The following is a 26,452-nucleotide window of genomic DNA, read 5'->3' on the forward strand; positions in this document are numbered from 1 at the left end:
GGGTGCTGGGAGGAGCCTCTGTGTTCTTCAGTACAAGCTGGGCCTTTCTGAAATCTGGCCAGATGGATGAAAGCAACGGGGCTTGGACTGAGTTCTTTCGGAGGCCTTCTTTTTCTGTAAGTTAACCTAACAAAATCGGTTTTTAAAATGAAAAAGAGGAGAGGCCCTGTTAGAGACTCACTTGCTATGGATTTTTCTATGAGGCCAGTGTTCATTCTCAGTAGACATATGTAGGAAATGTTCTTGAAATGTGTGCAAATTGGACATGGTGTCAGAGTATGTTAACTCAACTGGTAAGAGTTTGGTGTTGATAAGTTCAAGGCTCTGAGTGCAATCGTTATTTCTTGGAGGAGGGGAGGGAGTGATCAACCACTGTACACAAAGAAAAACTGGCAAGTTGTACTCAATCTGCTTCTCCAAACCCTAGTGCTTCAAAAACCACAGAACCCTTTTAGAACAGTAACCATTGAGCTGCAAATGGCCTCCCCCCTCAACAGGAAGAACAACCCCCTTGGATGCCTTCCCTGGGGCAAGTGAATGTCTGGGACCTGGGCAGGCCGATGCTCACGCCACAGAAATACTTTCAACAGCAGGTCAGCTGCTTCAACTTTACAGATAAAGCTTCCATATAAAGTAGTGAATTCAGACTTTCACGATGCTCCTTTATCTTTGCAAGTATTTCCCCCAGTTTTATTGAGATATAATTGAAATGTAACATTGTATTAGTTTCAGGTGTACAACACGACGAGTCAGTAAGTGTATATACTGCGAAATGATGACCTCAATGTTTAGTTAACATCCATCACCTCATGTAGTTAAACATTTTTTTCTTATGATGAGAACTTTCAGGCTCTACCACTCTCTTAGCAACTTTCAAAATATATGCTATAGTACTGTTATCTTTAGTCACCATGCTGTACATTACATCCCCAGAACTTATTCATCTTATAATTAGAAGTTTTTACCTTTTGACCACCTTCCCCCCGCCTCTGACAACCACAACCCTGTATCTATGAGTTTGTTTTTTTTGGATTTAACGTACGAGCGAGATCATAAACTATCTTTCTCTATTTCAGATGGTGCAAGTATTTTGAATTTTCTTAACTAATCAGTTTATTTAAAAAACTGTCGGTGTCCTTAGTGAATGCACATGATATACTAGGGAGAGCCGAACCAAATAATAACTATTTATGGAATGCCTACTATATGAAACACACCAGATTCAGTGTTAAGTATAATCTTCTTATAGTATACCTACATCTAAATATGGCCCCAAGTGGTATAGGGGTCATAAAGTCTTGAAATGCAATATTTTCCATATTGGAAAACTTGTGGGGATGATTTGTATGTCACATGAAAAAATTAACAAAGCCAAATGGATCAGACAGAAAGGACGGAACTGATTTATGATAGTTGGTATATCTTGTAAGTTTCATGTTAAAATGCACGCTGAGTGTTTTTAACATGAAGTATTTATGTACTTGCGATCTGGAAGCATTTCAAGATTCAGGAATGGCATCTTCACACAAATGTGTGCAGCAGGATGGTCTCTTTACAGCATTATGTCTTTAATAGCAAGAGAAGATTAGTGATATGTACAGATGTCAGAAAGAAAGCTGGATAGGAGGCAATTTGAGGGTTTAAAAAAAAAAAAACCTAAGTCCTGGGTCACTTTGTGGATATATGTGACTTTTTTTGCTTTTATAGTCATTGCTTTCCCTTAAGTCTTAGAGTGGTATCAGTCTACTCTTCTGATTTGTAATTCAGAAGTTAGAGCTTTTATTTCTTATTCTCAATCAAGGAGGGTATTTTTGGTCATTTCTCTTTCTTTAGGGATGTGGAATTTTATTGCTGTTTTAACAGAATGTCTATCTCTCTGAAAGCTGTGCTTTCCTTTTTCTAGGAGAGTAAATGTTGGATTAGGCTTAAGGTCTGTGATTCTGGATCTTACTATTGTATTTAAAATCCTGTAATTTGGATTTTAGTGTTTTCCTACTTAAATCAGAGAGAGGTATGTAATTAATTTGTGTTGAGGAAGAAAGACTACCTCAATGTAGAACTGTGGGCATTATCGTCTGAATGGGGGGAGGCGATAGAGCAGCAAACAGGGGTCTGCCTACTCGGCCTGAGTAAGGCACACTGTCAGCTCCCACAGGCACCCCTGGGCCTCGTGACCTGCCTAGCAATGTGCAGAGGAGGGAGCTCCCCACAGCCCCTGCCACAGCCCCTGGGCCATTTTACCAAAGAAAGGCGCATCTTTCCCCCACCCTAATCTACTCTGGCCTACTGTTCCAAGTGTAAAAACTTTCAGGAGGGTACATATAGGGAGAATTCAAAATAACAGTCTGGGGGTAGGCTTCTTTAATGACAGAGGGACACAATTTCTTCACATGTCTTTTATATACTGCAAAAATTGTTTGAAGACTATAGGTACAGAAGAAATCGTGATGGATAATGGAAGAAGCATGGATTTTAGAGTCAGATGTATCTGGGTTCCAGTTTTGGCCTTATCTCTTGGGTCAAGTTCATTGCCTCCTCTGAACCTAGGCTTCCCCATTATTAAACGGAGGAGACAGTATTCCATCAGAGGACTGGCCTAAGAATGACATGATGAGATATGTAAATTGCTGGCCGCAGTACTGGTACGTATTAGTGCCATGTCCCTACAACCCCAACACTTTGTCTCGGTCTGCCAGAGACAGTGTTCTAGAAATTAATACTAGGGCTATATTTTTAAGTGACATATTCATGCAGCTTCCTCCTGCCTAACAATTAATTCAAAAAGGAAAAGAAAGTCTCAAGAGCTGACCAGTGTTTGACACATGGTCGTAATCAAATAAGCACGTTAAAACCGAGTATATTCTAATACTGAAGTACACAGAGCAGTGCTTTAGAGTTCAACACAGAGCTGTCTAACAGTTTTAGAAATTGTGGAACTGCTATTTCACCTATGATGTCCATGACTCCTATGGACGATGCCCCTTCTTGGAGCTCCAGGTCCACCCCCTAGACTGTGGCTCCTCCAACACTTCACCACAACTGCCTAATGGCTCAGTGTCTCGTCGTGGAGACTGCCAACTACTGGTGGGTGAGGAGCATGCCACGTTCACTGTGTGTCCGGAGCCCAGCGCAACACACAAACACAGGATGCTCAAGACATCATATATTCAAAGAATGGATAGTTCCAACACTTGTGGAATGTCTTTTTACCGAGTTGTAATTACGCTGTTCAAATGATATTTGAATCTAAAGGGATATTAAGTATATTTCTGAGGACACAGAGGTGCTGACTTTAGCAAGGTGGTCAAGGATATGTGCTGACGAATTCACTAAATATATCTAAGATTTTTACTTATAGATTTTTAAACATGTCTTATTATGGAAAATTTCAAACATATTCAAAAGTAGAGAGAATAGTATAATAAACCCCTGTGTACCTATCACCTAGCTTCAACAATTATCTTTCATTTCTATCTATTCCCTCTCTCCCACCATCAGATTATTATTTTTTGCCATCAGATTATTTTGAAGCAAATACCAGATATCATATTACTTTACCTATAAAGATTTCAGTTACATGTAAATATTAAAAATTACCCCACTATTCACATTTATTTTTATCACATTTATTTATTCAGCACATCTTTATGGACATGTTTTAAATCTGCAACTTGATTTCTTTCTTTCTTTCTTTTTTTAACAGAAGAGGCAGGGCAGAGGGAGAGGGAGGGAGAGAATCTTAAGCAGGCTCCATGCCCAGTGTGGAGCCCAACAAGGGGGTCAATCTCACAACCCCAAGATCATGACCTGAGCCGAAGTCAAGAGTCAGACACTTAACTGACGAGCCACCCAGGTGCCCTTGCAACTCAATTTCTGATTAAAGTTTTCCTTTAATAAATCTTTTATTAGTGTTCATTTTTGTCCTTTCCCATAAACTTGCATGAACCGTTCCCAGTATTTATTTTATTTATTTATTTATTTATTTATTTATTTATTTATTTATTATTATTATTTTTTAAAGATTTTATTTATTTATGTGACAGAGAGACAGCCAGCGAGAGAGGGAACACAGCAGGGGGAGTGGGAGAGGAAGAGGCAGGCTCCCAGTGGAGGAGCCCGATGTGGGACTCGATCCCGGAATGCCGGGATCACGCCCTGAGCCAAAGGCAGACGCTTAACGACTGCGCTACCCAGGTGCCCCTGTTCCCAGTATTTAACTGGAAACTGAACACCAAGAGAAAGCTCAATGGATTCCTGGAAAGTATTGTCAAATTTGGAATTCCAAGGAGGCTCGTGAGAACTCCTTTGCTCTTAGACATTTGTCCAAGCGTAGAGAGTTGCATTTAACCAAGAGAGAAACAGAAGATTCTAAACAGCTAAGCATTCCTTTTTGCTGGGTAAAGGGCTCCCTGAAACCACAGACGTGCTAATGTGGTCATTCTGATTATAAGAATCTGGCACCTCTGCCTATGGCCACAGCTATCTTAGAGGAGTGATTCTTCTGGCTGTGATGCAGAATCACATGGGGAGCCTTTGAAGATAGATTCTCAGACTTAAAAAAAAAAAAAACACAAACCCCAACAAGTCTCACAAGAGATTCTGATAGGTAGTCAGAGGGAAGCATCTCTCCCTTAGTCATGGGATGAGTCCTGGGACTGACGGCTTTAAAAATATGTGTGCAACCTAGCGCCCTGATGTTGGTCTCATATTCTCTAATAAAAGGAACCTGGGCTCCTTGGAGAAATGGCTATTTCTAAGATTAGGGCAAGAAATATATATGATGAGGCTGGAACATCTGGTAGCACAAGAAAGTACGGAAATGATCAAAATCAAAAACCCCACTATGATGTATCAAAGTGATGCAGGAGCCAGCTGCAAGAGCTGGAGGGCCAAAGCTGGAATAGTCTGAGCAACAAAATAAAGTCATCTTGGATTATAACCCCAGATGTAAAATAAATATACACATGTCCATGCTGATACGAATATAAATACTTTGAAAAGATAAATGGGAGGAAGAGACAAAACACTCAGGCAGAATTCCAAATAATTTTGTATAAACTCCACTCCTAAGGGAAGGGGAGCATAATCGTCACTCCTTAAATGTAGGATAATATGGAAAAGGTGGACGGAGAAGAGTTCCTACCGTGGAGAAACCTGACACAAACACTGCAGTGGTAGGTCATGCTGACAGTATGTACCAGTGGTCTGATGTGACGAGAATGGCACTTTCTGTCTGTGGTCTTCCTCCCCAAACCCGTAAAACCCAGTCTAATCATAAGAAAAACATCACGTCTATTCCCACAGAGGGATTCTACAAAATACTTGACTAGTACTCCTCAAAACTGTCCTAAAAACAAAGTCTGAGAAATTGTCACAGCCAAGAGGAGGCTAGGGAGATGTCACAACTACATGTAATGTGGTATCCTGGAACAGGAAAAAAAATTAGGTAAAAACTAAGGAAATCTGAAAAAGCTATGGACTTTAGCTAATAATAATGTATCAATATTGATTCATGAATTGTAATATTATACATAATATTAATATTAATAGGGGAAAACTGGGTGCGGGGTATGTGGGAATTCTCTGTACCATCTCTGTGATTTTTTCTGCAAATCTAAAATTGTTCTAATAAAGTATTAACGTTGATCAGCTTTGGTATTTGAGTCAGCTGTTCAGCTGAATGCATTGTGGTTTTTTTTTTAATAGACTTTATTTTTTAGGACAGTTTTAGATTGACAGAAAAATTGAGCAGATAGTATAGAGTTTCCAGATTCCTACCCTCACCCCCAGTTTTCTCTATTATCAACATCTTGCATTAGTGTGGTAAATCGGTTATAAAGAATGAACCAATGATGATACATTATTATCAACTGAAGTCCAGAGTCTAAATTAAAGTTCACTCTGTGTTGTACAGTTCTGTAGGTTTTGACAAATGTATAATGGGCAGAATAATTTTATTCCCCAAAAATCTCCTGTGCTTTACCTATTCATCTTTCCTTATGTACTCCCAAGCCCCTGGTAAGTCACTGATTTTATTTTTTACTGTGTCTACAGTTCTGCCCCTTTCAGAATGTCATATAGTTGGACTCATACAATATGTAGCCTTTTCAGACTGGCCTCTTTCACTCTGTATGTATGCATTTACGGTTCCTCCATGTCCTTTTGTGGCTTGATAGTTCATTTCTTTTATCGCTGGATAATATTCCATCGCATGGATATACCAGTTTATTTATCCATCCACACATGGAAAACATCTCGGTTGTTCCCAATTTTTGGCAATTATGAGTAGAGCCACTACATACATCTGTGTGCAGGGTTCTGTGTGGACATAAATGATCAACTCACGTGTTATTTAGCAATATATTGTCTCATCCCCAAATATGTTGGGATTTTGCAGGTATCGTTCTGTTACTGATTTCTAGTTTAATTTCATTATGGTCTGAGAGCACACTTTGCATGATTTCTATTCTTGTAAATTTGTTCAGATGTATTTTATGGCCAGAATATGGTCTCTCTTGTTAAATGTTCCATGTGAGCTTGAGAAGAATGCATATCCTGCTATTGGATGAAAAACATGAACTGGCAGAGACGTCAATTAGATCCAGTTGTCTGACAGTGCCTTTCAGGTTAACGATAAGCTTAAGCTGATTTTCTGCCTGCTGGATCTGTCAGTTACTGACACAGGGGTGCTGAAGTCTCTTTAATAGTGGATATATATGTATAGTTGTGGGTTTGTCTGTTCCTTCTTGTAGTTCTACTAATTTTTTGCAGCATGTATCTTGACTCTGCTTGTGCACGTTAAGGATTGCGGTCTTCTTAGAGAACTGACCCCTTTATCATTATGCAATGCCCCTCTTTATTCCTGTGTGAAGGACTGGTATTATTTCTTTAAATATTCAACAAAATTCATCCATGAAGCCATCTGGCTTCTTTATGGGAAGATTTAAAAATGACTAATTCAGGACTAATTATAGGGCTATTCATATTTCTATTTCTTCTTGAATCTATTCTGATAATTTGTCTTTCTAGAAATTTACCCATTTCATCTAAGTTGTCTAACTTGTTGGAATAAAGTCATTTATGGTAGCTCTTTATAATTCTTTTAATTGCTTTTTCCTTCCTGATTTTGAATAGTGTGTCTTTTCTCTTAATTTCTTGGTCAGTCTAGCCAAAGAGTTGTCAATTTTGTTGATTCTTGCAAAGAACCAACTTGTGGTTTCTTTGACATACTCTTTTTCTATCTTCCATTTCATTGGTATCTACTCTAATCTTTCTTCTTTCCTTTCCTCTGCTTGCTTTGGATTTAGTTTGCTCTTTGTTATCTCATTTCTTAAAGTGGATTTTTTGGTAATGGATATAAGACTTTCTTTCTTTTTTCTTTCTGACATGTTTTTCATGATATGTTTATAGCTACAGGTTCACTCTAGGTACTATGTTAGCTGCATTCCACACATTTTGACATTTTATATTTCATTTTCATTCATTTCAAAATATTTTAAATTTCTCTTGTCATTTATTTCTTCTTTGATCCATAAGTTTTCAGTGTGTATTGTTTAATTTCCAAAATTTGAGGGTTTCTCAGATTTTTTTCTATTGGGGATCTTAATTCAATATGTCAGAGAATATACTTGGTATGTTTTCAATTTTTAAAAATTTATTGAAACTTGTGGGGCACCTGGGTGGCTCAGCTGGTTAAGTGTCTGTCTTTGGCTCAGTCATGATCCCTGGGTTCTGGGATCTGGTCCTGCATTGGGCTCTTAAATCTGTACCCATTAGGAGTTACTCTCTTTCCTTTCCCGATGCCCCAGGCAACTACTAACCTACTTCTGTCTCTATGGATTTGCCTATTTGGGACATTTCATACACACAGAACATCAAATATGTGGCCTTTTGTGTCTGGCTTCTTCCACTTGGCATAATGTTTCTAAAGTTCACCCACACTGGCAGCATGTGTCAGTCAGAGTCCTTTTCGGGCTGAATCCTATTCCATTGTATGGATATACCACATCTTGTTTATCCAGTCATCAGTTGATGGACATTGATGTTGTTTCCACTTTTGGCTATTATGAATACTGCTATGAACATCTGTGTACAAGTTTTTGTGTGGTGTACATTTTTAAGCAGTCTATAATTTCTAGGCCATGAGTTAAGTACCTGTACTCAGGAAACGAGGCTGGAGTGTGTGTGTGTGTGTGTGTGTGTGTGTGTGTGTGTGTGTCTCTTTATGTGAGTGGGGCCAACTCAAGTTCCTGTATGTTTACAAAGAGTCTTTGGGTTTAAGAAGAGGCCAGAAGGGCTGAGTCAACTCTTAATATCTTAGCTTCACCCTACATGCTTCAGCCCTCCCTGGCTACATGCCTCCCCTTCTGTTCTGAACCACAGTGTAAGTAAGCCCTGCTGGGTGGGAAATGAGGCATGATTTCATGGCCAAAGAAGCCAGTGCACAGACACATAAACAGTATATATTTCTATGATGCTTTTGGAATGAAAGGAAAAGTGATATGTATCATTTTGTGATTCAAGAAAAGCAATAGTAAAAACCCCACTCTCAAGTTAGTGGGGGAAGAAAATCAGCCATCAATCAATGAATGTGATGATGCCCAAATATTACTTTGGTTAGAGAAATAATCCCACATAAACTCCCACTTTTCTCTCCTTTGGATCCTAAAACTTTCATCACCACACTGCAGCGCATCTGCGGAGTAAAGCCTGTGGTGAGCCAGACAGCTGTTCCCCAGTGTCTTGTAGTTTTATTCCTGGCGGTCGGTCCAGTTTTAGCCTTGCTCTGAGACTGCGATTTCCCATCGCCTATCACTTAGCCCTGAAGTGTTGTGAGGATTCTTCCTCCCTCATCTTCATTCTAAAAATAATCCGAACACTCTTCGTTACCTAAGAAGGCCGAGCTAGGTGATGTCTCTTTGCAACTCTGTTATCTCATTCTGGACAAAGACAGTGAAGTGAGTTGGGAATAAATACAGGAAACCAAAGGGTAAAAACTATTCTCCAAGAATAAGGGAAATATGATACAAGGTAAGAGACAGAGATACAGTATTGACTAGAAGTTGGCCTGATCTGACCAAATAAAACCGCATGTGACATACCCGGGTCTACTTTTGTAAGACAAGAGATTCTGTACCTGCTTGTTGAAATATCCTCAAAAGGGTAGAGGATCTCTCCATTGTTACAGATTTCACAGATGAACCCCTTCTGGCTACAAAGACTGCAGCTGTACACGTGCGAGGTGGCAAATTTAATGACCTTGCCCAAGAATGGAGCCAGCTTCCCTTCTATCACCTGCAGAAAGAGAAATGGGACAGGGAAGCAAATTCATTGAGAACAGAAGTCTTGCAGACATAGGAGGACTGGAATTCCTTTCCTTTACACAACAGGAAAACCTCTAATTATAATTTCTCAGCAACTCTAAGGAAGAAAAGACGTAGTATTTTCACTCCAAAAGAACTCTCTGGTTTAAACCACTGGAGGTTGGAAAATGAAGATGTTGAAACTTCTTGTGTATTCCTCTTTCTCTGTAGTGTGGTATAGGGGACTGAGGACCAACAAATGGGGAACGCTACTTTACAGACCAACTTACCGTTGTGGTGTGATGTAAGAGGAGTGTGGCGGATTTCCCAAAATAGAAAACATACAGGGTAAATACTAATGTAGAATTTTATGTTATAAATTCGGTAACTCCCATCCTCTGATGAGTTAATAGTATAGCTTTTTACCATCTCCCCCAACACATGTAACAAACGTGGAAAAACAGGTTTTGTTTGCTGCTGCAAAGTATGTTAATATAAAAAGGTTGCAATTTCACAATCTGAGAACCACATTCAGCCTGAGGATTTTTTTTTTTTTTAAATCTCTTAGTGTTTTAGAAAATGAGCCAATTTGATAAATGGGAGATTTCACAGAAAAATCCAGAACTTTGGCTTCTTTGGAAAAAATCATCAAACTTAGCCAAACGAGGCCTGAATTCCAACACGAAGACGATCCTGGTGTGAGCAGGGGCTGCTTGCTCCTCCTGAGGCACGCGCTCTGTGGTCAGCAGGTGTCCCTTTTAGGTCCTGCTGTTTTGCGTCTGCCCGCCTCCCGCCGTTACCTTATCTGTTGGCCTGCAAACATCCATAAGTCTGGAACCAATGGTTAGTCAGACCCCTCCTCACTTAACTAACACTGAAGGGCTTCAAAGACTTCAGCAGTTCAGTACTAACAAGAAAAACACTCTACCTTCTCTCCCATATATATGCATATACATGCTGATTTTGATATAAAACAATGAAGATTAAATTTAATTTGGAAATAACTGGTAATAGCTGGATACTTTCAAATAAATACAGAATTAAAATGACAATTTTACAGAAAAATAATATCTGAGGGAAATGTAGTAAATCATAACTAAAGAGAAATTACGATGTCAAGGTGAATAAATCGCAGTAGTGGATAAAAAGACTACAAGGAATGTAATAATGTATTTTGCAAAAAATGAAGCTATACATAATACTGGAGATAAAAACTCAAAGTGGTTTTTAAACATCATGGAATAATCTTACAATGTTATAAAAATGAATATAACAGTAGTTAACTCTAAGGATGGGAACAAGTTGGAAAAGCAAGTCTTTCACTTTGTATATATGTAGTTTTTTTGCATTTAAAAAAACAATGTATATTATTTTTATATTAAGATGCAGAAGGTGAACGGAAAAGTAAGGTTCACTGTTTTATAAGAGTGGATTTTTTTTTCTTAATAAAGGGGGTAGAAATTATGCTGGCTGTTTTTTGAGTCAAGTAAGTACATTTTCCACCATTCTTTCACTTACTCTCCTCTGCACTTGCTTCAGGAAGCCATAGGTTGACCTGCTTTATTTATGTTTTCTCAAGAACCATTAACTTCGATAAACCCCAGTAACATGGACTCCTAATACCACCACATGATACACACTTTCGAAGAAATAACCACTACCAAATCTTATACCAACCACCGGTAAACACTTTCCAATGTGTCATAGGGTTATTTCTAAATTGTGGTAACAATAGTTCAACTGAGTTTGGTTTTACTTATGTTACTCTTTCCTAAACAACCAAGGTTAATGACACATTCAGAGATGCACTAACAAAATATAGTCCCTTTGGGGGAAAACATCAGGATATAGAACAGTCTGGAAACCAGGTGAGTAAAGGTTGTTTGGAGGAACTGAGGTGAGAAGGGAAGACATGGAAGAAGACATGAAAGTTATCATCTAGAATCTAAAGAAGAAGACTGGGCATCTTGTGCATAAAGTTTTTCTTTCTCGCTTTTCTTTTCTTTTTTTTTTAAAGATTTTATTTATTTGATAGAGAGAGGGAGACACAGAGAGAGGGTAGAGTGACAGGGAGAAGCAGACTCCCCACTGAGTGTGGAGCCCAATGTGGGACTTGATCGCAGGCCCCTGAGATCATGACCTGAGCTGAAGTTAGATGCTTAACTGACTGAGCCACCCAGGCGCCCCATAAAGTTTTTTTTTCTATTAGGAAACTTCCTTGAGATAAAGGCCATGAACAATTTGAAGGCTTTTGAAATTATTTCACCAAATTTACACTGCCAGAAATGTAAATTTATTCCTACATGGAGACTTCAATAAGCTTTAAAAAATTAATTTGGGGAGCGCCTGGGTGGCTCAGTTGTTTAAGCATACGCCAGGGGTCCTGGGATCCAGCCCCAGGTCAGGCTCCCTGCTCAGCAGGAAGTCTGCTTCTCTCTCTCCCCCTGCCCTCCACTCTGGTCATGCTCTCTCTCAAATAAATAGATAAAATCTTTTAAAAAATTAATTTGGGGACTGGTATCTTTATAATATTCTCCCTATCAAAGAACCTTACCTATATCTCCATTTTATTACATATTCATTTATTATAGCTTAATAAATTTTGGGTTTTTTCCCTATATAAGCCACTCACACTATTATTTAGGTTATTTCAAGGTTAAACTTTTACATAGTATTTTTTCTTTTTTTTTTTTTTTAAAGATTTTATTTATTTATTTAACACAGATAGAGACAGCCAGCGAGAGAGGGAACACAAGCAGGGGGAGTGGGAGAGGAAGAAGCAGGCTCATAGTGGAGGAGCCTGATGCGGGGCTCGATCCCACAACGCTGGAACCACGCCCTGAGCCGAAGGCAGACGCTTAACCGCTGTGCCACCCAGGCGCCCCCTACATAGTATTTTTTCTTATTAGCTATTGCTGGTATTTAGAATATACTGACATTTGTGTATATCTTATATATAATGATATTATTGAATTTTCATGAATGCAAATCATTTTTAGGTGATTCTTTTGGGTTTTCTGAAGTAATAACTTGGTCCCCTCCTATTATCTCTTACTTGTGTTTCATGTCTTATTTCATCATCTGGTGATCCTAAAATAATTTTACATAATAATGGTGTTAGCGGATATTCTTGCTCTTTCCACGAGAACCAAACTGGAAATTATGTAGTCTACAGTGAGCGCTTCATTTTCTCCATCAAACACATATATATTGTCATTCACCACATTTATTAATTACCTCTCCTTTTTAATAACAGCTTTGAGATATAATTCACATACCATGTAATTCACCTATGTAAAGTGTACAATTAAATGTTTTTTAGTATATTCACAGAGTTGTGTACCATCCATCACAGTCCATTTTAGAACATCTCATCAACACTTGCAAAAAACTCTGTACCTATTAGCAGTTACTCCCTTTTACCCCGTAACCTGTCCCCACTCCCCCAAGCCCCAGGGAAACAACACACACACACACACACACACAGTCTCTATAGATTTACACACACATATATAGTCTCTATAGATTTACCTCTTCTGGACATTTCATATAAATAGACTCATACAACATACGGGTTTTTTGTGATGGCTTCTTTTACCCGGTATAATCTTTTCAAGGTTCACGTTGATTCTCCTTTGAATATCTCTGGTGCAAGTCTCTTTCTCCTGTCTTGCCCCAGCTATTATCACTCCTCTCTAAATTAATGAAATCGTCTTCCAGTTTTATTTTGGGATGCCAGTCTTTTCCTTTTCATCCATCCAACATATATGCTAATCAGTTTAGGACACCATTTTTATCAAGTATCATCTCTTCTTTCAAATCTTGGTGAATTCTTATTTTATTTTTAATAAAAACTCTTCACTCATTCATTTCATAAAATTCTATTGAGTTACTATGTCCTAGATAGTATAAGAGTGAACCGGACAAGATTGGAGCTTACATCTTTGCTTGGTGTGCACGTGTCTCCACAAGCTGATTCCATACTATTTATCCAAGCTCCTTTGCCATTTCTTACTATGTATCTTCCGTTGTGAGAAAACACTTCCCTGTGTAGAATATGCTTACTTTTTCTCTTGTGCCTTCACCCATGTCATTTCCTCTATCTTAGGTTTCCCTTCTTAACATTTATTTAAATTTCACCTAGGCCTCATGGCTCAGATCTAGTCAGTTTGATCTGGAAAACCATCGTTGGCTACTTCAGCTGTTACGGATCTCTAGTGCTTCATATAATTTACTTTTATATCATATAATTTAATACAGAACTTGATGCTGTTTTGTACTCTTCACTATTGTTTAACGTGATTGTTTTGCTTATCCAACCAGATTGAACATATAAAAATGGTGATACTGCCTATAAAATGGTGATTTTTACCTATAAAATGGTGATTTTATATGGAGCAATGTAAGAATGTAAATTGCTTGAAGGCAAAGACTGAGTCTCACACTTGTTTTAAATATCCCCTCTCTGCCAGGGACATAAGTTCCTGCTGACTGACCAGGGATGCCTTCCTGTTTTTCTCCTGGGCAGCAGCAGTCGCATGTTGGGGCCGTCTTTGTGTCACAAACACTTTTCATCATTCTGCTGTGTGATTTAGGGAGGAGCGTTAGGAGCGCACGGTCCTGGTGGCTGCTCAGCTCTTCAGGAACTTGTTTTTGCTCTTTCTACTTGATTCATTGTTCTTCCTATTTGTTCACTTAGGTTCGTGGCCATGTGCCAAAGAGCTGCCGATGCTGAAGGTTCTCCCTCCAGAAGAGTGAGGTAATAGTCTCTACATTTATTTTAGAATTTACATACATCTCTTTAATAGTAGAGAAAAGAAAACTTCATACTTATAATTTTCCAGAGGTGCAGATATACTTAGGAGGTTTAAAGCCTGTCTTTGAATACAACTACTAGCAGCACTGGAACAGAATCCAGCTCTTCTGGCTTCTGGTCTAGAGGTTTCATCACTATAAAGAAGTAGGTTCCAGGTGTGAAATCTCCTAGGGTTCTTTTTAAAAATCAGACATATGGGGCGCCTGGCTGGCTCAGCCAGTTGAACACCTGCCTTAGGCTCAGGTCATGATCCCGGAGTCCCGGGATGGAGCCCCCTATCAGGCTCCCTGCTCAGAGGGCGGTCTGCTTCTACCTCTGCCCCTCACCCCACTCGCATGCTGTCTCTCTCAAATACATAAATAAAATCTTTTAAAAAAGTTACCACATCCTTTAAAAAATAAAAATCAGGTATATCTTTGCTTTGGGTAGTTGCTTAAAAAGAAATCAAGTCCAACCTCCACCACCATCTCCTGCCTCCAAGAGTCTTGCAACTTTCACTCCCAATTCCTAGCCATCTTGGTGGGGGCTTAAGGTTAGGGACGTATTCCATAAACATCATGAAGATGGTGGCCTCAAAGAAGACCAAATCCCGAGGAGCCACTACCTTCAGGTTCTAACTGAGAGCAAAGTAGAAAAGAGCTGCCAGGATGCCAATGGACCCGGAAAATGACTATGGATAGGACAACGTCAAATGTCCCATAAGCCAACAAGTTGCCCAAGAGAGCCTGAGAGAAGTCAGACATGAGAACTCTTCTATGTCAACCCTAAATTGAAGCACCTCCCTAGGCAGTACTACTGCCTACGGTAACAACAGTCTTCAACAGGGCCCAGCACGGGGAAAAGTCCTACGAACTGTGTATGTAGATTTGCGTTGATCCAGGGGATTCTGATATTACTGAGAGCAAGCCAGGACTGATCAGGACAGAGTAAACCACAAAAGTGCTTCCTTAATAAATCCGGCCAAAGCTTGTTTAAAAAACAAAACAAAACAAAACCTAACTATCGTAGTTTTTGCTTCTTGACAACTTGGCTGTATTTTTCTGGTGTGTGGTAGTTTGATTCATCAGGGAGTCGCCCAGAGAGGCTGACATTACAGAGTTTTCCATACCCCCTCAGAACTTAGTTGTCTCTGGGTACTGGAAAGTAGCAAAGCACAGTGGAAAAGGCAAAGCTGATCTGAGGACAAATTCTAGTTCATCCACTTTCTAGCCACGAGATATTGGCAAGTTACTTAACCTTTTTGAGCCTCAGTTCCTCAACTGAAAAATGAGGATAATATCTACCTTGCAGTGTTGAGGGATGGATCAGATTTAATATAATGAAAGCACTGGACATAATGTCTAACTCAGAGTAAGTGATTAATAAATAAATAATAGCTTACTATTAGTTTATCTTAATCTGAATAGAAACTTTATATGATTTAGATTCATTCCTTCTTTCAAACACTTGAGATTTATAGCAGGGGGAAAAAGATCTTTTTTTTATATGTCATTTTTAAAGGCTTTATTTATTAGAGAGAAAGAGTGCAAGCAGGGAGTGGGGGGAGGAAGGGCCAAGGGAGAGGGAGAGAGAGAATCTCAAGCAGGCTCCATGCCCAGCACAGAGTCCGACGTGGGGCCCGATCTCACAACCCTGAGATCATGACCTGAGCTGAAATCAAGAGTCGACACCTAATCGACTGAGCCACCCAGGCGCCCTATATGTCATTTTTAAAAGGCATCAAATTGTCTTTCTGCTTGGATGGGATCAGTAGAAATTAATGTAAAGTGGTCAGTTCCATTCCCTTCAACACTGCTGTTAATAAGAGAACGGGCTTATATGACAGGCATACTTATTTTTGCCAGGCCGAATGCTGGGGAAAGACATTTAACACACCTCAAGCTTGATTTGAATTGCTCATGTAACACCTTTGCAACACTTGGAAACTGTCTTTCTTAATCTTTTCTTACTTGTAATTAGTCACAGGTTAATATAACTTTATAATAATCCATCAAAAGTCAGAAGGCCATTCCATGTTTAGCGTAACAAGGCTAGTGGTTTTACATAACCAGGTGGTCATTTGGGGATGTCAGGAGTGAAGGTGAACTAGACCTCTGAGATGAGGTTTCGTTATCCTTCCACTTTATTTTCCCCAAGTGGCCAGTCTATGTGAATAAAATCACGACAGAGTCATTAGAAAACACCCGTAGCTCTTCCCCCATCTCCCACCCCCCGGCACTTCTCCTTCACCTTCTCCATACCAAACTGCCCCATCTGCTTGAGAAAAGGCAGATGCCCAAAATAGGGAAAACAAGTTTGCTTCTGTTTTCCATTACACTTAATTTCTTGTACTAAGGAAGGTACTAGTCTGACTGACTTAGTCGGAAGGTGTACATATGTGATTATTTCAGAGGTATTTGGTCAGGTAGTCAGAGAATACACACTTTCATTTGTGATTTAAAATTACGTGTCTTCTCATCACATGGTAGGATAAGGACAAAAGGCAACATTAAGCTGATATCTTCTTCCCAATTTTGCTATTGTTTACTTTTGCAATCTCTGTACAAATTCTTTGCACTCATCATTTTAGTCCTTCTAAAACTCAAGGAGCCGTCCAGTGTCACTTTCCATCCTCCAGCTGGCTGACCAATATACCAGCTATGCTTACCCTTCTTGTGTGACTGTAGCCCACGAAAGCTGCCTGGTTGAACTTCCAGCTCAGGGATACACACATTTTCCCCCCTTTCTATTCTGGTCAAGATGGTCAGCATTGGAATTTGAGGCCTATGGCTTTCTTGCAGACTAAGACAACAGACTTTATTTGATTTACTTTCCTGCAGACCAATCAAAAATTACAATTAAGTTAAAAAATAACCTAGTGCTGCCTTCTCCAAACCACAGTTTCAGAAACAGCTGCTTATTACTCATGTGTGGCACCAGGAAATTGCAGTGTCATGTTCAAGGTCTGTGGCCAATAGAGATCTGTGGGATTGGGAAAAGGGCACAAATGATTCTTTTATGTCTGTTACCTTCACTCACTTGGCACCGCCACACCATTCAAAATCTACAGGGGGAGTGGGACAGACCACTAGTAACTTGGGCAAGAAAAAAGAAAAAAACTCTTTCTCATTGAATTTCTTTATGCATTGGCTCATTCCTTTCCCCTGATTTGTCAAGTTACCTTCCATTTCAATACAAGCATTCCTCAGCCATTGTGTAACATCTAGATTCTGGACAACTGTTGGGAATACTGTGATGAAGAGGGCTGTTGCACTTGACAAATGGCCCCTCCTTAAAAGTCTAGCCAGAAGACCCCATTCATGGTAAACAAAGCCACCTGCCACTCACTAGTAACAAGCTAGCTTGATGAAATGAAAGAATCAAAACTGTCACACACTGTAAAATGATTTCAAATATAATTTAGTTTGCATTTGCTTGGCCAGAGGACCATGAAAGGTTGTGCTCACTATTTTTTCTCTGAGTGCCATTTCTCAGCATTAACACGTGGGTACTATGAAGTCTAGTGATCTTGGTCAGGTGAGTTCGTGCAGAACTAGGAAAAAACAGTTCACAGATTCGGCTCAGGATTGAAAACCCTAACACTCAGAATATTCTGAATCTTCATTCAATTTTATTAATTGTAAGTCCTTAAAAATAGAAAATAAAAAGCATACCACCATATTATTTTTCTTAAAAATAGAAAATAACTAGGGGTGCCTGGCTGGCTCAGTCAGCAGAGCACGAGACTCTGGATCTCAGGCTTGTGAGTTCACCCACAATGGGTGTAGAGACTGCTTAAAAGGGGGGAAAAATATCTAGTATAATATTTTCTTATTTCAAAAAGTTTGTTAAAACCCCATTTTCCCATAACTAACATTTGAGCTCTTTTTTTTTTCTTTCTAAAGAGAGAGAGGGACAGCATGAGTGGGGGGAGGGGCAGAGGGAGAAGATCTCAAGCAGACTCCCTGCTGAGCGCAGAGCCCGATACAGGCCTTGATCTCACAACCCTGATCATGACCTGAGCTGAAGCCAAGGCTCGGACACTGACGGAGCCACCTCAGGTGCCCCTGAGGTCCTTATAATGGCTCAGTGCTGGGAGGTTTGTGCATAAACAGAAAACTTCTCTGATCAGCTGCTCCCCAGCCCTCTCACAGGACAGAGACTTTGGCTAATCAAGCACTTCACTGCAGGTGGATTATGAGGTTACCAATTAGCTCTTTTCTGAGCCTCTCCCCAAGATGACAATCTCTACTTAGACTTTGTAAACTAATGTGATAATTTAATCTGGGTTGATGTAATTGGGTAGATCTGTGAGTGGTCATCATCATTTCCATCAAATCGCAGTTTGCTTCCTGCTGGAAACAGTCTCAGAGAATAAAAGAAAAACAATTTCAATGTCAATTTTCTTTAATGGGTGAATGGCAAAGATGAACCCAAGAACACAATTTTCTAATTCAGAACAATAGATGGGATGGGGCCCACTTCACAGAGTTTTTCTGCACTAGGTAAAGTGCCTCCAGGGCCACAGCCTCAAGAACTTCAGCGGAAGCATCTGCAAAGGGTGAGTACGATTATGTGGTCCACATGTCGTGAGCTCCCACACAGGTCACATTTATGAGGAAAATAGATGAAAACAGTTTAAATTGAGATAGTTTCAGAAAATTCTCATGGTACGGTCAGCAGAATCTTACTTCTCTATTGAGTTAATTAGTTGTATGTCTCAAATAAATTATATTTGGGTCTCCGTTGCTCATTTCGGCTCCAGTTAAGATATTACTGATTCACTGAATAGTAAATAAGGAAAGCCCCTAAATGGCCTTTTAAACTCAGCTTCCTTTCTTAATATCTGAGAAAACTGAGGCTCTGTGGTGATGTGAGCGGCACAAGGTCACCCAGCGGGTTGGTGACAGACCCAGACCCCTCTCCCCCACCTTAAGCACCTTTCACTACTCTAGGAAGGGGTCTTTCTAAGGGCATCCGAGGTCAGAGTGCAGCCTCTGGGTGTGGTTCAGCCTGGGAATTCCGGATGCCTACTGATCTACCATGTAGAAATGGAGGATTTCTAAACTGACTCAGTCCTGGCCTGGAAGCAAGATGCACTGTCTACACCTGTACCAACATCTACCCACAATTTTGATCCGAACTGGATCTGCCTTTGGCTTACAGAAGGATTTTTTTGTCCAACATATTTACTCCCTGTATAACAGTTTTCTTAAATGGTCACATCTTGTGTTGTTTTCCGAATATGGAATATGATTTTAAATATTACATTATTCTTCAACTACTGGGAAATTCACCAGTTTAGATAACCACCAAATTCTGTGACAAAAAATGGACCTGACATCAACTTAAACCCTAGCCTACTTACTAAAACTAGAGAAGTAACTTCGTGAAAGGAGAAGCAACTACAGCTGGAAAAAGCAAAGCAAAGCAAAACAACTCCCTCTATGCGTGCACTGTGGGAGAAATGAAGGAAGTATGGCTTTTCCAAGGGGGCTCCAGTAGAGACCAATACAAAACATCTTAACAGAAAACAACAAGAGACTCCGCATTTGAAGGGACAGAGAGAGATCAGGAGAAATAAAAGCAACATTACCTGATCATGTAAGGATAGGAGAGACAGAAAAGGCAGAAAGCGAAGAAGGGAAGCCGAAGTAGGGAAAGGATGGAAAGAGAAAAGAAAAAAAAATTAAAAGACAGTAAAAGGCAAATTGAAATGCTCACAGAGAGAAACAAAAGACAGACCTGACTGAGGGCTGAGAGGGGAGTGGGGCATCTAGGCTTCGATCCCAGCCATGTCCCTGGTGAGCTGCACAACCTGTTTCGTAAGTCACTTCACTTCTCTGTGCCTCGGCTTCCTCATCCACAGAATAAAGAGATTGCACTAAGTCATTCAGAACTGGAGGATCAATAAGGATCCCTCTCAGTTTGAAGATTCTATGATTTTGTGATTAACCAACAGGGAAAACATCAAAAGAAGCTTGTTGAATGCCCCCAGGAATGTAGAAAGGGAATATCTGGGGAGACAGATAAAAGGTGAGTTTAACCAGACTAATTAGAAGATACCCAAGGAAATGTTCAAAAGAACTGAAATAATGTCACCAGCTTTTTATTCCTCTGCTTGCTGAGTGCCATTCAAAGAGGGAGTTAATGCTTTTTAGGAATCATCCCCTCACAGGTGTGCAACCAGATATCAGTTTTCCTGAAGACGTCTGCAAATCCCTTCCTTTCATCAATGCATTTAATTAGTTAAAGTTTAGATAGCACTTAGGGACGAAAAGCACAGTATAAGTGCTCAACATTATTATTACTTAACAGCTTTTATGAGGCCAGCAATGCCCAAGATTAAATGAGAAACCAAAATGAGTTTCTGGCTAGAAGGTTGTGATCTAATAAATTGCTGGGTTACTTACGTGAGGAAAAACAACCCTGCATATAAACTGAAATAGGTGCTCTTTATTAGCTTGCATGCCATTGTCTTAAGACAGCTGGTAATTTTTCTTCTTTGCCTCAAGGAGTCAACAAGTAGTAAACCACCACTCACTGCACAGTACTGATTATGATTTCATACATCCTGTTTTTCAAGAATATTATCTGCTGTGTTTGTGGCGTCTGTATGCTGGACATCTGTATACCCAGGATATGGATTCAAATATATATGGGAACTTACTATACAATCAAAGTGGGGAAAGAGAAGTTATTTAATAAATGATGCGGGCGTAACTGGTAAGACATCATGGAAAAAATAAAACTGAATCTCTAACTCATTTCACAAAAAAATAACTGCAGATACATTGAAGATTTAAATATAAAAAGAAAACCATAAAAGTATTTTAAAACTACAAAGAATATTAGAGAATAATGTTAGAAAAATATTTATATGGGGCAAATATTTTATAATCTTAGAAGCCACAGAAGAGTGATAAATATGAATATGTAAAATTAAAAAATTAGTAAAATACAAAATACCACTTACTAAGTGACATGACAAAAACAAACTGGGAAAGATGGTTCCCATTTATTATTAAAAAGTGCCAATTTCCTTAATATAGAAAGAGCTCTTTCAAAATAATAAGAAAAATACCAATAACATAATTTAAATGCAGGTTAATAAAATAAACAGGCAATTTACAAAACCTACAAATGGCAAATAACATAAAAAAGATGCTCAACCTTACAGTGGAAAAGCATACAAGTTAAAATAATAATGTGAAGTCACTTCCTATTTATCAGATTGGCTAGGATTAAAAATATTGTTGATATAGACAATTAATGTGGGCGTAAAAATAGGTACTCTCAAGATACTGAATGGAAGTAAGAATTGGTTTCACCTTTTCAGAAGGCAAGGGCAATACTTCTCAAACTACAAAGCACATCTACCCTTTGACCTGGCAGTCTCATATTAACTAATTTACACTACAGACGTAGTCACACAAATGTTCAGGGAGATATATGAGGGTGTTCACTGCGGTACTGGTTCTAGTAGAGAAAGAATGCACTGGTTAAAAATTAAGATAATTCTGGGCGCCTGGGTGGCACAGTTGGTTGAGTGTCTGACTCTTCATTTTGGCTCTGGTCACGATCTTGAGGTTGTGGGATCAAGCCCTGCGACAGGCTCCGTGCTCAGCGGGGAGTCTGCTTGAGGTTTCTCTCCCTCTGCCCCTCCCCCTGCTCGGGCTCTCTCTCTTTCTCTAAAATAATTTTTTTTTTTAAAATTAAGATAACTCTATACTATGCAGCTGATAAAAGAATGAGGTAAACCTTCATGTGTACTCAACGTGCACATATGCCCAGATGTCCACAGTATGCTATTAAGTGAAAAAGGCAAGATGCAGAAAGGTAGTATTGCTTGATTCCATTCGCAAAAAAATAAATAATTAAATTAAAAATTAACATTTGTAAATGTGTGGAAATGTCTAGAAGACAGATCAACTTAACCAAGGAGGTGAAAGATGTCCACACTGAAAACTAAAAGACACTGATGAAAGCAACATAAATAAATGGAGATATTCTGTGCTCACAGATTGGAAGAATCAGTATTGTTAAAATGTCCACACTACCCAAAGAAATCGACAGATTCAATGGAATTCCTACCAAAATTCCAATGGCATTTTTCACAGAAATAGAACAATCCTAAAATTTGCACGGAACCACAAAAGACCCCAAATAGCCAAAGCAATCTTGAGAAAGAAGAACAAAGCTGGAGGTATCATGCTCCCTGATTTCAAACTATATTACAAAGCTATAGTAATCAAATACATATGGTATTGGCATAAAAACAGACACACAGATCAAAGGCACAGAATAGACAGCCAGGAAATAAATCCACATGTATACGGTCAATTAATTTACAACAAAGGAGCCAAGAATATGCAATGGGAAAAGGACAGTTTCTTCAATAAATAGTGCTGGGAAAACTGCACAGGCACATACAAAAGATCAAACTGGACCACTATCTTATACCATACACAAAAAATTAACTCAAAATGGATTAAAGATTTGAATTTAAGACCTGAAATCGTAAAATTCCTGCAAGAAAACATAGGTGGTAAGCTCCTTAACCTCAGTCTTGCCAGGATTTTTCTGGATTTGATACCAAAAGCAATGGCCACAAAAGCAAAATAAACAAGTGGAACTACATCAAACTGAAAAGCTTCTATGCAAAAAAGGAAACTATCAACCAAATAAAAGGGCAAACTAGTGAATGGGAGAAAATATCTGTAAATCCTATATTTGATAAGGTGTTAATATACAAAATATATAAAGAACTCCTACAACTCAACAGCAAAAAAGAACCTGATTAAGAAGTGGGCAGAGGTGCACCTCGGTCAGGGGTGGTGCTGCCACCACGGGCAACTTTGCCAACGCTACTGTTGATACCATTTCCAAGACCTACAGCTCTCTCACCCCTGACCTTTGGAAAGAGAATGTGTTCACCAAGTCTCCCTATCAGGAATTCACTGACCATCTTGTAAAGACCCACACCAGAGACTCCGTGCAGGCGAACCAGGCTCCAGCTGTCACCACCACACAGTGTGTTTTTTTATAAAAGATTTTTAAATTTATCTATCTATTTATTTAATTTATTTGAGAGAGAGCACGCACGCATGCAGGGGGAAGGGCAGAGAAAGAGAATCTCAAGCAGACTCCTGGTGGAAGCCTCCTGATGCGAGGCTCAATCCCAGGACCCTGAGTTCATGACCTGAGCCGAAATCAGAGTCAGACACTCAACCGACTGAGCTACCCAGGTGTCCTGCCACCACATAGTTTTATACAAGAAAAATATAGTGAATTAGAGCTTGTTAAAAAAAGAAAAATGGGCAGAGGATCTAAATAGACTCTTTTCCAAAGAAGACATACAGATGGTCAACAAGTACATGAAAGGTGCTCAACATCACTAATCACCAGGGAAATATAAATCAAAACCACTTTGAGCTGTCACATCGTATTTTTTAGAATGGCTATTATTGAAAAGACAAGAAATTACAAGTGTTGGCAAAAAGGGGAACCCTTTTCGACTTCTGGCTCTTTATCTGAAGAAAACAGAAATACTAATGAGAAAAGATACCCGCACTCCCATGATCACTGCAGCATTATTTACAATAGCCAAGATACAGAAACAAACAAACGAACAAATGTTCGTGGATGGATGAATGGATAAAGAAACTCTCTCTCTCTCTCTCTCACACACACACACACACACACACACACACACACAGAGGAATATTACTCTGCCATAAAAAAGAATGAAATCTTGCCATTAGTGACAATATGGATGAACCCTGAGGGCATTATGTTAGGTGAAATGTCAGAAAAAGACAAATACTGTATGATCTCACAAAAATGTGGAATCTAAAACAACAACAATAACCAAAAAACACCCCCCCCCAAAAAAAACAAAAAAACCCCAAACCAACTCAAGCTCCTAGAAACAGAGAACAGGCTGCTGGTGGTTGCTGGGGGTGGTGGGGGTGTGGGGTAAGTGAAACGGGTGAAGAGAGTCAAAAGGTACACACATCCAGTTATAAAATAAATAAGTGATGGGGGTATAATCTACAGCATGGTGACTATAACACTGTATTGCATATTTGAAAGTTGCTAAGAGAGTAGAGCGTAAAAATTCTTGTCACAAAAAAAAATTTTGTTAATTATGTATGGTGATTTATGCTGTAGTGACCATTTCTCAATATACAACAACAGTGAATCATGTTGAATACCTGAAACAAATATAACATCATATGTCAATTATACCTCAATAAAAAAGGAAAGAAATCTATCACAGACATTCAAAGGTGATAACGTCTTAGAAGTAAAAGACGGGTAGTAAGAGTGGAGAGGGAAGAGAAATTGGGGTGATAACACTGAGAGAACAAATTGGTGACTGTGTGGATGCTGTTTGTAATACAGAGTTAAACTCTATTTTGATGTTTACAAACAGCTTTTCAGCCTCACACCTGCCTCTTCTTGTGCCCTACACCTGGGCAAGCTGATGGGCAGTCCAAGTGTTCTCCCTTTAGCACCTGCAGGAGATTCAAACCACCCAACTTCCTGCTTCCTACGGGAATCCTCACCCAGGCCCACCCCCTAACCTCAATAAAAGCCTCAAGCCAGGCTGCTTTCCTCTCTCCGGCCATTTTGGACGTGTTTGAGACTGCTCTGCTAGTCCCCAAGGCCTCGATTTGTAAGTAACTCGCCTTTTCATACTTTCAAAAAATATATATATTTATATAAATTCTGTTTTTTGATGTTTAGTGAGTTAACACATTTATAGTAAATGTTGGTAAAAAAACAATGACAGCTCTACAAAGCGTGTCTTCAGAAATATAGAAATGAAATTCGCATATGCATATATGTGAGCATTATAAAAATGTAGAAGACCTTTTTGGTTTTGTATGGCCTGTGTTTTCACTTGCCTCTGATAATACGTTCATTTTCACAAAAGTTCTGGAAAACTGCCTATCAGTGAACCTGTCATGACTGCATTAGACTTGATGCTTGTATCTAAGGAGACCTGTGTGTCTAATCAGAATGTTCCCTGACTTATGGGTGTTTTTTAGGTTTTGGAAGGTAACACTGCCCCATTCAATTAGAATGACTTATAAGATATGTGAAGTGTCAATAGCCCTATCTAATACCACGCAATTTAAGGTCAGGTTTTTGTTTACATGATTATCACTGAATTCTAGACATTTAATCTTATCTCTTTAAATACCTAACTGGGAGTTAGTAAGTAAGCAATCAGGATGCATATTGCATTTTCTACGAATCTCACTTAAATGTTTTCAGTGCCCTTCTGCAGCTCTGCTGCTCCCTTCCTGCCCTCTCAGAAACGACCTGACCTCACGGCTCCCTCCCCTGAGGCGATTATTTGATCTTGATCACCTGGCTGGTTCCCAAATTCCTATAGTTTTAAATGAGTGTTTTTGTAGTCAATAAAAGGAGAAACAGGATTGATAGCATACTTTTTTATCCATTCCCCAGACATTCAGAGGTCACAATAATTTCAGACCACCTAGCGCACTGTGCAGGGCAAGTCTGTTACCCAACTTGAACATTTTTACCATGTAGTTTGGTGTCAATCCAAAGAAAAGTCAATGTACTGACTAACCTGCCTTAGACGTGGCCTTAAAAAATGAAAACTCTGATTTTACAACAGAATGACATTCAGAGATAAGATCAGGTTCAAAGAGAAAAGCATTTTGTCTGGCAGGCCCACATGTGACGTGTTCAGAGTTTTGGCAAAATCTAAACGGAAATGGGTCCTAAGAAACGAAGCCCTGTAAAGAGTCAATTTTTCAGAGGGTTGAGGGCAAACCGTCTATACTTGGTCCAGCATCTAACCTCCTTCTCCACACCGGTAGTTCTGCCTTTCTCCCCTCTGGCGTCTCTCTGCCACTAGGCCAGGAGACAGACGGCTCTCCTCCAGGCATTTGCTACGGCTGGTGGCTCTAGCCAAGGGAAAACTGCCAAGCAGGTCAGAGTTCTGTAGGAGTTGGACGTTTCTGTTCTCCTTGGGCTTTCTGTTCTTCAGGAGCACGGGTAATTGAAAAAGCATTTTCCTTCATTCCCTCAGTCAGTCTCTTGTATTGTTTTAAATTTATTACTCTCTTTTAGTGAAGAATACTCAGCTAATTGGAACTCCAGGCAGTTGTAGAGCAGCTGAGGTCCACCAAAAGAGGTTTCACCAGCTATCTCTCATATATATTTAAATTGAGGTATCACATACATAAGATAAAGTGCACAGATCTTAGGTACAACTCAATGAATTTTTAAACGTGTGTGTGAAACTACTATTGTCCTACCTGCTCTCTTGGTCTCCAGCCCCAACCACACCACCCCATTCTCTACGCCATCA

General features: G+C 39.4%; 1 protein-coding gene and 1 long non-coding RNA gene across 8 annotated transcripts in view; one reads left to right on the forward strand and one right to left on the reverse strand.

Moving 5' to 3' along the window:
* Positions 1–26,452, forward strand: part of LOC123000633 (uncharacterized) — a 116,693-nt gene that overhangs the window by 65,961 nt on the left and 24,280 nt on the right. The window contains exons 3-4 of one of the 2 annotated variants that reach the window (XR_008956395.1): positions 14,002–14,061; positions 18,603–18,658. This is a non-coding gene — a long non-coding RNA (uncharacterized LOC123000633). The remainder of the gene's footprint in view (positions 1–14,001; positions 14,062–18,602; positions 18,659–26,452) is intronic. The other variant, XR_007188473.2, reaches the window with a different exon arrangement.
* PLEKHM3 (pleckstrin homology domain containing M3) overlaps positions 1–26,452 on the reverse strand; it is a 173,002-nt gene that overhangs the window by 16,214 nt on the left and 130,336 nt on the right. For 4 of the 6 annotated variants that reach the window (XM_026492066.4, XM_048214276.2, XM_044381218.3 and 1 more), the window contains exon 7: positions 9,137–9,294. In XM_026492066.4, the coding sequence (XP_026347851.1) occupies positions 9,137–9,294 (158 nt within the window). Of the gene's footprint in view, positions 1–668; positions 9,295–26,452 lie in introns of those variants that run through there. The other 2 variants (XM_026492067.4, XM_044381216.3) reach the window with 1 other exon arrangement.

This window comes from Ursus arctos, unplaced genomic scaffold (genome assembly GCF_023065955.2).
Source record: "Ursus arctos isolate Adak ecotype North America unplaced genomic scaffold, UrsArc2.0 scaffold_1, whole genome shotgun sequence".
Taxonomy (NCBI): domain Eukaryota; kingdom Metazoa; phylum Chordata; class Mammalia; order Carnivora; family Ursidae; genus Ursus; species Ursus arctos.